This window comes from Pungitius pungitius, chromosome 4 (genome assembly GCF_949316345.1).
Source record: "Pungitius pungitius chromosome 4, fPunPun2.1, whole genome shotgun sequence".
NCBI classification, from domain to species: domain Eukaryota; kingdom Metazoa; phylum Chordata; class Actinopteri; order Perciformes; family Gasterosteidae; genus Pungitius; species Pungitius pungitius.
Genome location: NC_084903.1, coordinates 10,984,410 through 10,998,698, shown reverse-complemented (window position 1 = coordinate 10,998,698; position 14,289 = coordinate 10,984,410). Strand labels below are relative to the sequence as shown.

Here is a 14,289-nt window from a genome sequence, read left to right as displayed (position 1 = left end):
ATTATTTTTAGTGTGGCTAGCATAAGCTCAGGGGATTTAAAAGCATTACTTTGCAATATAAAATAAGAATAATCAGTAAAGACATCAGATTGAGTGATGTGTGTATCCATGTTATTGGTTTCTTGGACAGTGGAATTAGATGGATTTACAAGAGACAAACATTTTAATATAAAACCATTGTTTTATGTAGAGGTTTATGATAATCAGATATCAGCTTTCTTTATGTTTATTGGTATCGAGTTTCTCTCAGTGTAATGTCGAAGATGAAAAGATGGCAACTTCTGTTGAAGCAGAGAGTCTCAGGAGTTGTTCCTCGAAATTAGGGCACACTACACCCTCCGGAGCAACAGGGGGCGTCTCGCCCTTTTTTCTGTGTTGTATTAAACACGAAGAAGACGAGGTTTCTTCCGCCCACATCGAGTGACGTAACTTCCTTTCTGTCCGCGCTAATCTCGAAGTGAACACGCGTTCACCGTCTAGCTCAAGTGAGTGTGTTTTAAAAATGTAATAAGTGTATTCATCATGGGGTGAAGACTCATGATATTGATAGTAATAAGTACCCCATCAACTCCGGTAGCTGAAAAAGTGTTACAAAGCGTCATTTAGCCATATTATTTAATTTCCTCTCTCTGGCGGCTAGGTTAGCAGCCGTTAGCTGATGTTGCGGTGACTGAAGAGCACCCCTCCACATGGGTGCACAAACTGATTTGGGTTTTTTACAAGTAAATGTAAACGAACCACTTGTCTGAGGAAAATCCACATCACAATAGAGGTCCTGCTTGTTACTGTTGCTGGTTTAAAATGGAGTTCACGCGGTTATGTTAAGTATTACTAGATGCTCCTGTTTGATGCTCGCTTAACGTTAACGTTTTTTTAACAGATAGCCAGTAACTGGGTGTTATATCATGCCTTTGTCCTGCTATAAATGCCACTTAACGGTATTTACGAGTGGTATCACAATGTGGCGGGTTAAAATGTATTTTACATTTGATTAGCTTAAGCACAGGTTACTTTTAGTTAATTTAGTGTTGTGTGGTGGAAAGTCTCTAAACGTGTTAATGTTTTGTTTCTGGTCAGTGTCCTCCATAAACACATAAACTCACATGTCGAACCTTCCTGTTTATTGTTTTCAGGATGCGTTACGTTGCTGCTTACCTTCTTTCTGCCCTCGGTGGCAATGCAAGCCCTACCCCCAAGGATATCAAGAGCATCCTAGAAAGTGTTGGCATTGAGGCAGACGACACACGCATGGAAAAGGTACAGAGCGTCCTGCACTGATCTTTGTGGCTAATGTTGTGACAGCACTTATTTTACCAGCTCATTGTTGTCGTTATATTCACACATTTTATATCTCAACAGGTCATTTCTGAGCTCAAAGGCAAGAATGTGGAGGAGGTGATTGCAACAGGTGAGTGTTTCAGTGCTCTTATGTCTCTTAAGCATATATTTTGATTTGTTAGAAAATCTAAACCTTTTTCTCATTACTTTGTGTGATCACTATTTTTGAAGCAACATTTTTATTTTGGTTTTAATAATAGGCAATGACATGCCTGGAAGAAATAAAATGGTTAACGCACTGTCTGACCCGTTGCTGAATGTGACTTAAGCTTATGCCTGCCAACTTGTCTCTTCAGGCTATGGTAAACTGGCCAGCGTGCCAGCAGGTGGTGCTGTAGCTGTTGCCACATCTGCAGCTCCTGGCTCAGGAGGTGGAGCCGCTGCCCCTGCAGGTGAGCAATGTCATTTAGCACCTTGTTTGTTACCATTGTGACACCTGGCACACGGTGCCTTTGCCTACAGTTTGTATTATGTCACTTTGATTATGCAGCCAAATAAAGGCAGTCATCAATAGATTTTTACCCGACAGAATGTACGTGGTTTGTGTAAGCCACCAAGGTGTGATCCTAGAAAAGGATGTGGTTTAACTTTTCATGTAATGTTAATGACTTCTTAAAAGTGATCTCATGGGGCGTAGCTGGTTATGGTGACTAGTACAGGAAATAATGGGAGGTGCCTTTTGTTTTGCAGCTGAGGAGAAGAAGGAAGAGAAGAAGGATGAGTCTGAGGAGTCCGAGGACGACATGGGATTCGGCCTGTTCGACTAAACTTTTTCCAAATATAAATAAAATTGATTAAAAAAAGCAAACTATTTGAAATTCCTTTTCATTACAGAATGACCAACTAGATCAGGTGATCTTTGTAGTAGGAAAAGGTGTATGTTGCTGTTAAGCTACAATGTGAGCTGCCTCTTCTAAAAGATAATAAATCAGCCCTCTGTAACCCAGGGTTTTAAATGTCAGAAATGAATGACTGTTGTGCTTAGGCAGCACTGCAAGTAATTGTGCTGTAGCTCACCAGAGTAAGTACCATCTTGAAGCTAGTTATTACATATTAGCACAAACAACTGCCCCGTACATATAACTGCCTTTAACACTAAGAATAATTTAAGGTTTACCATTTAAAAAAATAATGGCCAAAACAGCCCTTAAACTTGTCATCGTTGGCCTGTAAGAAAAGGCCCGGGGTACGTGCCTGTTTTGTTAGAACAGCATCTGCACCTCATGTTCAGTGCCTTCTAGCCAACATTAGCAGGTCCTTGAGATGCAAAGAATCTCTGGGAGTGATGGAGCGTTGCTTACAAAAAGGGTAAGCAATAAATCCCCTCTTTAGTCTTACTGTTTTTCATATTTGAAGTCAAATACAGAAAGACGTGCTTCACTTCCTAATTGATTGAGAACTTAGTGACTCTCACCTCACAATAAACCCATAAGGACAGATTACAATTGTAAACTTAAAGATATATGGTGATCTCAGTACAGCATAAAGCCAACACACATTTAACAAGACTAGAATCAAGAAATGAAGCACAAACTTTTAATGTTGTGATTTAGTTGGATATAGTAATTAGTATCAATATTTCACAAAAACAACCGCAATTAGTCAGAATACCCCGAACCAACTGGCACACAGTGAGCCATGAACCTGAAAGACAGAACAATGTAAACTACACTGTTACAACATGACCTTTGGATATGGTTACTTACTCAGCATGTCACAATCAGCCACTTAGTCATGTGAGTGACTATAAGACTTACTTAATCCCCAACTTTTGGAGTTTTCTAAAATGAATCATGCCCTGTTCGAAGCAAAGTCAGCATGTTTTTTTATGTTTAATGTCAGGATAGAGGATATTGTGATATGAATCTAGTCGAGTCAAAAGTACACACACACTTCCTCACAGAAGAATTTAAACATCTCAGACTCAAATTAAAGTAGCAACTCTGTAGGAATAATGTAGGAAAATATCATTGTTAAATAGACCTAACCAGTAAAGTTTTAAAAAGTACTTATTAAGCTAGATGGCTCAACTCACAACAATTATGGTAATGTATTCAGAATACTAGTACTTTATGTATAAAGTTAATCTTTTCTAGTTTCATATTTTGTATTCATAATCAAAATCTATAACTCTAAAATAATATTTAAAAAATGAAGTGGAGTAAACAAATACTCAAATACTTTATTTGAGTATAAAGTAGTAAAAAGGGAGCACCTTCAAATTGTGCTTGAGTAGCTACTTTCCACCAAGACTGGTGAGGTAGATGTAGACAGTAGCGCATAATAAAAAACTCAAATTATTTCAAAATTACACTTCAGTAAATAAGTACTTTACTAACCACTGCAAAACAGTGAGAGGGGGATCTCGGCCTTGCTGAGTGACGGGGCAGATAATGGTACGGCCTCCTTGTCCCGCCCTCTTTCGGGCACTGACGTCACGGACCATTTGCTTATAACTCGCGGTCGACGCCATCTGTTTATCAGTCTTTCATCTTGCTAGCGGACAGTGAAGGTTACCTGCTTCAACAGTGCTTGAACGGCAACCTTTCGTCTGTCTTTAGACCGCACTTATCAGTTTGACTACTCCAACAAGTAAATCGCGTTTTACCTTGAAACATCAGCTCGTTTAAGATATCCTGAACGCTTTGTTCCGTCAACGACGCATTACCGCCTTTTCACCTCCTCACAAGAAGACCTGCCACTGAAACTTGGTAAGGATTCACATTTGAGCGTGTTTGTCTTCTCGTGTGGACGCTTTCTTTCCGCTGAGGAGCCGTCCTTCGCCCTTCGGTAACGGGCGTTCAGCTCCGTGACGGTAACGTCGGCGCGGTTGTTTATCTCCGTGAGGCCTCGGCCCTCCTCCCAAGCTCTCCGTTGCCAGGCTTGTAACGTTATGTAACTACACGATTTAAAAATGTATTTTAATGCCCTCCATCTGTGGGCCCGCCCGATGTTTGACGTGATGTAACTTTGCATTTTTTGGAAGAAACCATTAGCGCGATGCTTTACTGCCCATTGTTACGTAAATTAACCCACGTGAACCCGAGGCAATGGTTACGTGAGGTGCCGCCGATGACGTATTTTATCAGCGGTTTTCCGGTCTGAATCCTGCCTCACAAAATGCGCTTACAACTATAATTAAGTTTTCATTACGTTTTTATAAAGTAATCTACATTTACCCGTTAAAAATCGTGGGGCGTAACATCGATTTTTCTCTTTATGCTCATGAGTTGTCATTTTGAGTTTTTTTTTATTATATGCGTTTTTTTAAATGTTTGTTTTCTATTTCAGAACCATGAGTTCCCAGGTGAGACAGAACTTCCACCAGGACTGCGAGGCTGCAATCAACAGGCAGATCAACCTGGAGCTGTATGCCTCCTACGTCTACCTGTCCATGGTGAGTGTCCAATAAAGAATATTGTTATGGCAATAAAAAAAAGAGTGGGGGGAAACCTTGTTCATCTGCTCATCACCCATGGTACTTGGCATAGAAGGAAATGAGTAGACCATTTAAAGATATTGGTTGTTTTTGGGGAAGTGATTCTATTTGCTTTTACCACACTGTATGGTGGTTGAAACTGTTGTGCCAGCTGTGCTGATTATCCTTGTCAGGTAGCCCGCTGTATGAAAGCCACCTGCAGAGCAGCCATTTTAATAAAGAAATAACCTCAACTATGTGGGTGCGCTCGTAGGTGTGTCTTTCGTGCGCAGTGAACTGGGTGGTGCGGTGAAATGGATATCAGGATAGACTCAAAACAAAGGTTGAAGTTCCTTTTTAGAGATTATGTAAAGACAAAGGGCATGGAGTGCATTTCATGGCTGTAAACTTGGCCCACACTAGTTTCTGCTGTATAATTGTCTCATTCAGCTGAATATAAACATTTGGTTTCCCCAGAAGGAAATGTCTAGTTTTTATTATTTTTATAGCCCTGACATTCCTTTTTTTCCTCCTCACAGGGATATTACTTTGACCGTGATGATCAGGCATTGCACAACTTTGCAAAGTTCTTCCGTAATCAGTCACAAGAGGAGCGTGAGCATGCTGAGAAACTGATGAAACTACAGAACCAGAGGGGGGGCAGGATCTTCCTCCAGGATGTCAAGGTAAAAGTTCACATATGTATGAGTGTATGTATTTATTTGTTGTGAATTCAGTTTGGGTGGGAAATCTTGTGTATAGCACATGTTGGGAGGGCAACATAAGGCAAAAAGATAAAAAGGGTGTGAGTATGGTGAGTGTGCTTATCTTAAAACCAAACCCACTTGAACGTTATACTGCAAACTCACTCTGAAATAAACCAAAAGCTTTTTGGCGGGTGCTTTGCTTTCCACCTCATTAATAAGTGTCTCACTCTGAGTTTCTTTGTATTGCAGAAACCAGAGAGGGATGAGTGGGGCACTGGACTTGAGGCCCTTGAATGTGCCCTGCAGCTTGAGAAGAGTGTGAACCAGTCACTGCTGGACCTGCACAAAGTCTGTTCTGATCATGCTGACCCACATGTGAGTATTGCGTTGTAGCAAATGATATTAGTGCCAGAAATCAAGGCAACACATATTAAGACCTGACTGCATACATGCAGTGGTTGTTTTGAAAAGCTACAAATTCTGCAGTTTTTTTTTAAATGTGGCTAAATGGAGTGAGCAAAGTAACTGGTGTTTTATGCCGCATGTGTTGTGCACTAGACGTGGTCAGTCTGTCTAATCTAATTTTATTTTTAACTTTCCTTCAGCTGTGTGACTTCATCGAGACTCACTACCTGGACGAGCAGGTGAGGTCCATCAAAGAGCTGGCCGACTGGGTGACCAATCTGCGCCGCATGGGAGCGCCTCAGAACGGCTTGGCAGAGTACCTGTTTGACAAACACACCCTGGGCAAAGAGAGCAGCTAAATGCATCCATCAATTTTACAAATGCTTTCTGCATTTGTATTGGGCTCTTGCATACAATCATTCTTCTAAAATGACACCATCTGCATGGTACTGGCAAGTCATTTCAACTATTTTATTCAAACCTCTTGCCATTTACTAAACATTAAAATAACTAATCCCAGAGCTATTGCATTCAAAGCCCACTCTTGTATCTTGCTTAAGTCATCGCTATGTATTTGCTGTGTTTATGCCAGAAGCAGTTAAATAAACCAAATAAAATGAACCCTCTGGATTCTGATAAAGTCTCATGTTTTTTTAATGTTCATTGCAGTACTTCAGTGCAGCCTTAATTGTATCTATCTGAAACAGCCACTGACAAATGGGGTAAAAGTTTTTTACCTTCATTACTCAGGAAAACCAAACTAGCCAGTGAGTGCCATTTTACATTTATGTTTATAAAGATATCGCCATTGGCCCTATATTTTAATATATGGACCACTAGCTGTTAAGCCATTGACTTTACAAACTGGTGATCAAGAAAATAATCACCATGTTTACATGTATATGAAGACCTTAACTACTGTTTTTGACAGCCTGTGGTGTATAGAAAATGTACACCAGTAATCCCAACTAAGTAGCTGGCTGTTCAACTGGGATCCTCTGATTTCACGTCTGAAAGCATTTGCGAATAGCCACTTATCTCTTGTGTGTGACAAGTCAAAATACATTCTCTGACCAAACTAATTTATTGCCAACAGAACTAAATCGAGGCACAGATTCGTTCTATAAGGGACAATATTACAACATAAATTGTAAGCAAACTCCACTTTCCCTGCCAGATTGAGGTGTTCAGGCTTCTTCAAGCTCCACCAGCACACCATCACAGTCTTTAGGGTGGAGGAACATCACTGGTTTCCCGTGTGCACCTATCCGGGGCTCCGCTGACAGAGTTCTGATGTTCTTTGCTTTCAGATCTGCTATTGCTGCAGTAATGTTGTCGACCTGCAAACATCAGGAAAATATAAGTTTGATGTTGGCTAGTCTGATAAAGTCAGCTTCATACTGAAAACCTTCAATGCACATAGTTTGGAAAGTCTCAAATGTACTGTATTGGTGTAAAGTGTAACAAAGATTACACTTGACTGCCATTGATGAAAAGGGAGACAAACCGATTGATAGTTAAGTTTAAGAAGTAACATTTGTATTTTGAAATGCAATGTCAAAATTTTCCTGTTAAACATGCCTGCTCTCTGGTGGAAGAGCTGTAATATTGTTCGTGATACTAGGTGACTACACTGTAGATATTTCCTTAACATTTCTGTAATGCATCTTAGTAGTCAACACATGCACCAGTAATTATATACCTGTATAAAGCTAATATAGCTTAATTTATCAGTTGGGCTTTTGGATCATGGATTTTTTAACTGATTGTTTAGCTCAGCTTTTACAGAGGAACAAACAGGAAGCAAACCACAAAAGGCAAATAGTCAATCTTTCCCTAAACGACTCCAAACACTTCAGGTCAAGGTAAAAGCTGAAATTCAGTGTCTCCAGAGACAAAAGCATCTTTGGGATAAAGTGGGACAGGATGTTTGGTATTCATGTGGTATCTTTTTGTGACATAATACCATTCTTAGGGTAGACACTTTGACTCATCAAACAGGTAAAATAACATACATTCCATACAGGTGTGCCATTGTCACTGTTGTACTCGTCCACAGAGGGCATTTCAACATGTGACACAAAGTTCCAAAACAACTGTTGCATAACATCTTGGTAGCGGGTGCAAAATAACATGACTCAACAAGAAAACCAAGGACTCCTGGATACTGGCCATCGCACTATATTGTTACGGTACTCAACAGACATGTCACAGTATGTTAAATGTAATCAATAATGGCTGAATTATAAATACCATGGTTTTTCCCTGTCCGAATTCTGCTATTGTGCCTGCTGGCTCACTGTTACCTAATGAGCCATCAGTTATGTAACACCTTTCCAAGAATGACTAGTCAAAATTTCTGCTAGGGAAAAAAAGAAACACTGAGGACGCTGACTCACTTGAACATATAAAGGGAACAGATCTGATTAGTTGTACCTCTGGTTTTTATGCTATGACAGATGATGTTTGCAGTGACACAGTTTTATTCATGCTTAACTGAGGGAGAGTCCTACAAAATACTGATCAGATGCACCCGGTAAAGTGTCCACTGAGTGTAATCTCTACAACAAGATATCAATGCGTTCTCACCTCAATACAAATGTGGTGCATCCCTCCTGACTTGTTCTTCTGTAAGAAGCCAGCGATCGGGCTCTTCTCCCCCAGAGGATGGAGCAGCTCCAGCTTAGTGTTGCCGAGCTCCACGAACACTGTGTAGACGCCGTGGTCGGGCAATGGCACCTGGTCACTCACCGTGGCCCCCAGCACGTCCCGATACAGAGCCGTGGCCTTCTCCATGTCGGGGACAGCAATGGCAATGTGGTTCAGCCTCCCCAGCTTCCAGAGTGAACCAGGAAGTCCCTGATGGAGGGGTGCTTTTGTCGAATGTGTTCTCAAGAGTGTGAGACGAGAACATCTGGAAAGACCTGCCACTGAATGAACATATTTGTATATTGTGAGATTACAGGTGGCTATTGTTTCGGAACGATACCCTTATTCCCCACTCTCCGACAACAGGCTGTTTATACTATATATTATGTACCAGCTTGTTGAAACAAAGAAATTAAGCCCTGTAATTTTTACAATGTTAAAAAAGACATATGTATGGCTGCACCAGTACATCACATGAAAATATTCTAGATGTATTGTGAATTATTATTATATTATATTCCATTATATTATATTATATTTCTAGCTTGCTTCTGCCAATTTCAAAATAAAAGTCTGTGGTTTTGAATATAATCGGGCTGCACACTATGCGTTTTATGACTGATACAGTTCAGTTTATTACACAATTCAAACACTTTAAGCTCATGCAATTGTACAGAATATAGCTAAGTTATAATATTTGTCCATACTACGTTTTAGGGTCTGAAGGTGTTGACTTTAACCGTTTCAAATCTGAGTTGAAAAAAAAATACGTTTGAACATTGGTATATTACGAAAAAAAGTCTTCACGATCTTTTGATGTTTTCAGATCAGGTGATACAGTGAAAAGTGTCATGTAACGTTAATATTATCCGAACTCTGCAACCAGACAAACCCATGATGTAACGTGAACACGGACAGCAACATTGTGTAACACAGCTAATGTCCATGGTGTAGAAGTTATTTTGAGGTTCGACCATTAAATAATTGGAGAACGAACCAGCTGATAAGAGTATACTTAAGGCAGTTAAACCATTATCTGACGTTATACCGACCTGCAACCTTCAGTACTGCGGACGCCATGTTTGTAAACCCGGAACCAAATAAGCGGTGGAAGAGTTTCTCGGCGGACCTATTTATCTGCGGCACAGACAGCCACCCATGTGGGAGAAACGATGGCTACTGAAGATATGTGGAGCGTTCTGGAGGAGTGTGTAACGAAAATAAATGACAACACAGCTCATCCAGAGAACTTTCTGAGGCAAGTGATTTCTGTCTGTATGTTTGTGTTGTTGAAAAAGATGATACATGTTTCTTTCGCGCATGTTTGATGAGTAAATGTTGAACCAGCGACTCGTTAGCTAAAGCTAACTGCATGCACCGCTAACACCATTTTGAGACTTAAGGGGGTTTGGGAGAGTGAGGGAGAGCTGACTGTCATTGTTTTGGGATGGTATAACCAAATTATGTCATTGACCTATTCATCAGCTGGTAAAAAATACTGACCCCACTGCATTAGCACAGTTGGGTTTTAAGCTCTTTTGTCTTCTAAATACACAATTAATACAGTCAGCTCAAATGCTGCATGTGATTGTGATGTATTCTTGAAATAACTAACGATTTAGGTCTATCCAATATCGCAATAATAATCAGGGCAACGTAGAATGACCCTCTTGAATACACATACAAACCTAAAAATAATACAACGGGTTAGTACAGAAGGTGGTCTGTATGAATTATTATCAACAGTATCGCAGATGAATTGATTTAATTTTTTTTTCTGTTACTGTCCAAACTCTCATTGATTGCACACACTTAGTTCAGACATCCTTTATTCTCAAACAGTCAAATATAAACACCAACTATTGTTTTAACAATACACCAGGTGTGCCTTACTGACTGTGTTTCCAATTTCTCAGCCTTCAAGATGGCGCAGCAGCAGACTTTACCATGCTCACTAAGATACTATATGACCTCCACAAAGCTGAAGAGCCCGCCGACTATAAAGGCAGCCCGTTGGTTCAGCTGATGGTGGAAAACTTTGATGAAGAGCAGATCTGGCAGGAGCTGGAGCTACAGAACAATGCTGTAATGAAACACTTTGAAACGGCAGCTAATGAGGCTTTATCAGATGAGAAATTGACACTGCTGGTTGAGGAGGAAGATGAAGAGAATAGTGTGGGGGCAGAAGGTGAGAATGATGATGATGATGATATGGATGAGGAGGAGGAGGATGATGGCGACGACGACGAACCACTTAAACAGTCCAAGAAATCTGCTGAGGATGAGGATGGGGCACATGGGTACACTGATGAAGACTCAGATTTAGATTTTGACGTGGACGCTCTGGAGAAACGAGAGAAACAGAAGAAAGAGATTGGAAGGAAAGGATCCAAAACAAAGGTGGTTCCCTCTGAGGTCGACGATACCTTCTTCAAACTGTCCGAGATGGAGTCTTTTCTGGATGATATGGACAAACGAGAGGGAAAGGAGGATGAGGACAAAAACGAGCTAGACTACTTTCAGGACCTGCCCTCCGATGATGATGACGATCTCGACTTAAATGAAATACTTTCCACCCAAAAGAAAAAGAAAATCATTGTATGTGTTTTCATCACTTTTCTCAAATATTATTTGTGTCTTGATGAACAGAATACAGGAAATATAAGTATTCATCCTTACATTTTAGGTAAAGAGCTCAAGAAACCTCAAGTACAAGGACTTCTTTGATGCTGTGGATAGTGAACCAGCAGGAGCAGATGACCACTCTGATGGCGAGGAGGACAACAAGGATCAAAGCCGGGAAGAAGGTGGAGAAGAAATGTACGACGAGGCTGATGATCATGACGGTGAAGAGGAGAGTGACGACGAGTAAGTGTGATGTAAAGTGTAAATGATGTGAAATGATCTATGTGAGAAGCACATCCGGTTGATTCCTGCATGTTTGTGTCCATCATTTGCCAGGGATGAAGTGACCAAAGCATCTCAAAAGAAAGTAACCTTTAACCTCTCTGGGGACGAGGACAGTGAGGGAGAGGATGTGGCGGACATTTTTGGAGGAAAAACTCCAAGCTCAGCCAAATCCGTGTCGAAATCATCATTTGAAAAACGTCAAGAAAAGGTAATCAAACTTGTTTGCCAATCTGTGTGGCTTAAATACGGTACAAGGGCCATGGTTTAGTTGGGGAATGTTGCATTAAAGTGTATCGCTGCAACCGTAAAAGTTCTCTAAAATAAAAGCAGCCACACACAAACTATAAGGACATGTAAAATGAATTCTTCAATCAAGAGAAAACTATCAATTATTGAGAATATGATTAACAATCTGATCAGGATTTTGATGACTATTGCAACCTCAGCTTTTTTCTTTTTATATTTTAAGGTGTATCTGATATAAGAAGAATCTTATCACGTTTAAATTATCCCAATAAATTAAACCGATACACATCGGAGATGGTGGTCTTTCTGTAACACACGTTTCGTTCTCTCATCCATCAGAGATGACAATCAATCACCAGCACAACCCTATAAATTAAGTGTAGCATAATGTCAGTCTCAATGCTTGATAATAGCAATTATGACATCATTTTGTTTCTCTAACCTTTCAGATGTCAGAGAAAATAGAAGAGTTGGAGAAAACGGCTCTAGCAGATAAACCATGGCAGTTGTCAGGAGAAGTTACTTCACTAACTCGTCCAGAGAACAGCATGCTGGAGGAGGATGTGGAGTTTGAGCAGAGTGGGAGGATGCGTGAGTGATTCTTACTCTTTTGTGGGTTCCTTTCTCATGTTGGCAGATAGCTGTAGGCTACTTTGAGTTCATACAATTCCTCTCAATGGTATTGTGTTTTTATTTAGTTCATGTTATTAAAATAGTGAAGATTTCTTTCTTTGTCCCTCTTCAAATCCTGTAATAAAATTGTATATTTGGTCTTGTAGCCCCCAGTATCACCGAGGAGACCACACTACAGCTTGAAGACATCATCAAACAGAGAATTAAAGACCAGGTTAGTCCTTGTATAATGTATTTTGTCTGAACCAAATGTGATAATCTATTATAACCCAGTGCCTTTGACTTGTTTCTGTAAGGCGTTTGATGATGTGGTCCGCAAGGAGAAACCCAAAGAGGAGGTGTTTGAGTACAAGAAGAGGCTGGCATTGGACCATGAAAAGAGCAAGCAGAGTCTAGCAGAGATCTATGAGCAAGAATACCTCAAGCAGAATCAGGTTAGACTTTAACTGGCCCTCACTGCTTATTCAACACATATGAACCTTTTCTTCATCATTTAACTCTATTTTTATAATTTCAGCAAAAGACCGAGGAGGAAGAAAACTCTGCTCATGTAGAAATTCAAAAGCTTATGGACACACTCTTCCTAAAGTTGGATGCTCTCTCCAACTTTCACTTCACACCTAAACCGGTAAGTTATAACAAACATTCTTTTGTATACTGATAAATCTATCTCAGTCGATGGCCCCATGTCGGGGAATGCATAATAAATTGTAAATCTCAACTTATTACTTGGACAAAACTAGCAAGTCAGTGTAGTTTGTGAAACCTTGTATTTATGTTGTCGTTACAGCCCGTTCCCGAGGTCAAAGTGGTGTCTAATCTGCCGTCTGTCACGATGGAGGAGGTTGCTCCTGTCAGCGCTAGCGATGCTTTGCTGCTCGCACCAGAAGAAATCAAAGTATGTCACCAAATAATATTCAAACATGCATTTTTATCTTGGTATTTTGAATAAAACGGCATGCCTTAATAATAATGTCATTCAACCAAAGGAGAAGAACAAAGCAGGAGATATTCTGGGTGTTACTGAGAAGACGTCAACAGACAAGATGCGTGACAGACGCCACAAGAAGACGGTTAAGCGTATAAAGATCAAGGAGAAAGAAAAGCGGCAAAAACTTAAAGACGCCAGTGGAACCGGGGAGAACAGAAAGCTGTCAAAGGCTGAAGCAGCAGAGAACCTCAAGAAAATCACAAAAGGAGGCAAAGCCAAGATACTCAAGGTGGGTGGTTTCTCGTGTGTAGTCAGGACCGATTCAGCGAGAATACGCTGTACGTTGGTGAGATTAATCAATTAACGTGGTGTTCTTCTGTTTCAGGACGAGGGGAAGGACAAGGCTCTGCGGTCCTCTCAAGCCTTCTTCTCTGAGCTGCAGGACCAAGTTAAAAGTCAGATCAAAAGTGCAAAGGACCAGTCTTCAAAGAAGAAGAAACACAAAGAGGTTTCTGTAAGCAAACTCAAGTTATAAGAACTGTGATGGATTGTTGTGGAAAAGCAATGTTTTATTGTACAGATTCTTTTTTTTTAATGAGAAACCTGTGATATATTAAATCTGAAAATATGTTAAATGTTTCCATTTTCATTAAAATAAATGAAAAGCCCAGTTGTGTTTTTTTTTTTTTTAAATAAGGGTAAATTTTATTTCACACTTGTTTGCTGGTGGGATTTATTAAATACTGAAGTATGCCCCGATCTTGCAAAGACATGGTATATATGTATGTATTATCTTTATATTGTCTCTGAATACATAATTGACACTGAAAAATATCAAATACTTGCTTTTTTGTGTGCTGCTCTAGATCAGCCCGTTTTAGTGTATTTTTAATTGAAGCTACTGATGATTGCAGGTATGACTTCACACTGAGAAATGGTATAAATGTGTGCATCTCAAAAGTTAAAATACTCTAAGGCAGTAATGCTCCCCCTATAGTGTTCTCTACCTCAAAGTAAGATGGATCTAGTATGAAGTTGTAAAATCGCTTCTG

General features: G+C 40.1%; 4 protein-coding genes across 4 annotated transcripts; 3 read left to right on the top strand and 1 right to left on the bottom strand.

Annotated features, from left to right (window-relative positions):
* Positions 1-356: 356 nt before the first annotated feature.
* On the top strand, positions 357-2,146 carry rplp2l (ribosomal protein, large P2, like). Its single transcript, XM_037456774.2, has 5 exons — positions 357-485; positions 1,134-1,257; positions 1,360-1,408; positions 1,635-1,730; positions 2,029-2,146. The coding sequence occupies exons 2-5, from the start codon at positions 1,135-1,137 to the stop codon at positions 2,103-2,105; spliced, it is 345 nt and encodes a 114-aa protein (XP_037312671.1). The 5' UTR covers positions 357-485; position 1,134; the 3' UTR covers positions 2,106-2,146.
* A 1,639-nt stretch (positions 2,147-3,785) lies between these two features.
* LOC119227351 (ferritin, heavy subunit) lies at positions 3,786-6,489 on the top strand. Its single transcript, XM_037486080.2, has 5 exons — positions 3,786-4,049; positions 4,630-4,735; positions 5,296-5,442; positions 5,713-5,838; positions 6,069-6,489. Exons 2-5 carry the CDS (start codon positions 4,634-4,636, stop codon positions 6,225-6,227), a joined length of 534 nt encoding a protein of 177 aa, XP_037341977.1. The 5' UTR covers positions 3,786-4,049; positions 4,630-4,633; the 3' UTR covers positions 6,228-6,489.
* Positions 6,490-6,929: 440 nt separating this feature from the next.
* On the bottom strand, positions 6,930-9,640 carry mcee (methylmalonyl CoA epimerase). The gene is made up of 3 exons (XM_037486093.2): positions 9,570-9,640; positions 8,458-8,798; positions 6,930-7,208 (listed from the first exon to the last, which is right to left on the bottom strand). Exons 1-3 carry the CDS (start codon positions 9,595-9,597, stop codon positions 7,056-7,058), a joined length of 522 nt encoding a protein of 173 aa, XP_037341990.1. The 5' UTR covers positions 9,598-9,640; the 3' UTR covers positions 6,930-7,055.
* A 12-nt stretch (positions 9,641-9,652) lies between these two features.
* On the top strand, positions 9,653-13,907 carry mphosph10 (M-phase phosphoprotein 10 (U3 small nucleolar ribonucleoprotein)). Its single transcript, XM_037486067.2, has 11 exons — positions 9,653-9,775; positions 10,434-11,115; positions 11,204-11,385; positions 11,479-11,635; positions 12,123-12,264; positions 12,453-12,520; positions 12,603-12,740; positions 12,824-12,934; positions 13,097-13,204; positions 13,296-13,526; positions 13,623-13,907. Exons 1-11 carry the CDS (start codon positions 9,690-9,692, stop codon positions 13,770-13,772), a joined length of 2,055 nt encoding a protein of 684 aa, XP_037341964.2. The 5' UTR covers positions 9,653-9,689; the 3' UTR covers positions 13,773-13,907.
* Positions 13,908-14,289: the final 382 nt, after the last annotated feature.

Coding starts and splice junctions, on each gene's coding strand:
- LOC119227351 (XM_037486080.2), top strand. CDS start 4,634: ATGAGTTCCCAGGTGAGACAGAACTTCCACCAGGACTGCGAGGCTGCA. Junction 4,736..5,295: donor CCTACGTCTACCTGTCCATG/GTGAGTGTCCAA, acceptor TCCTCCTCACAG/GGATATTACTTTGACCGTGA. Junction 5,443..5,712: donor TCTTCCTCCAGGATGTCAAG/GTAAAAGTTCAC, acceptor TTTGTATTGCAG/AAACCAGAGAGGGATGAGTG.
- mcee (XM_037486093.2), bottom strand. CDS start 9,597: ATGGCGTCCGCAGTACTGAAGGTTGCAG. Junction 8,799..9,569: donor CGCAGTACTGAAGGTTGCAG/GTCGGTATAACG, acceptor ATGTTCATTCAG/TGGCAGGTCTTTCCAGATGT. Junction 7,209..8,457: donor TGCACCACATTTGTATTGAG/GTGAGAACGCAT, acceptor TGATGTTTGCAG/GTCGACAACATTACTGCAGC.
- mphosph10 (XM_037486067.2), top strand. CDS start 9,690: ATGGCTACTGAAGATATGTGGAGCGTTCTGGAGGAGTGTGTAACGAAA. Junction 12,741..12,823: donor AATACCTCAAGCAGAATCAG/GTTAGACTTTAA, acceptor TTATAATTTCAG/CAAAAGACCGAGGAGGAAGA. Junction 12,935..13,096: donor TTCACTTCACACCTAAACCG/GTAAGTTATAAC, acceptor TTGTCGTTACAG/CCCGTTCCCGAGGTCAAAGT.
- rplp2l (XM_037456774.2), top strand. CDS start 1,135: ATGCGTTACGTTGCTGCTTACCTTCTTTCTGCCCTCGGTGGCAATGCA. Junction 1,258..1,359: donor ACGACACACGCATGGAAAAG/GTACAGAGCGTC, acceptor ATATCTCAACAG/GTCATTTCTGAGCTCAAAGG. Junction 1,731..2,028: donor TGGAGCCGCTGCCCCTGCAG/GTGAGCAATGTC, acceptor TTTGTTTTGCAG/CTGAGGAGAAGAAGGAAGAG.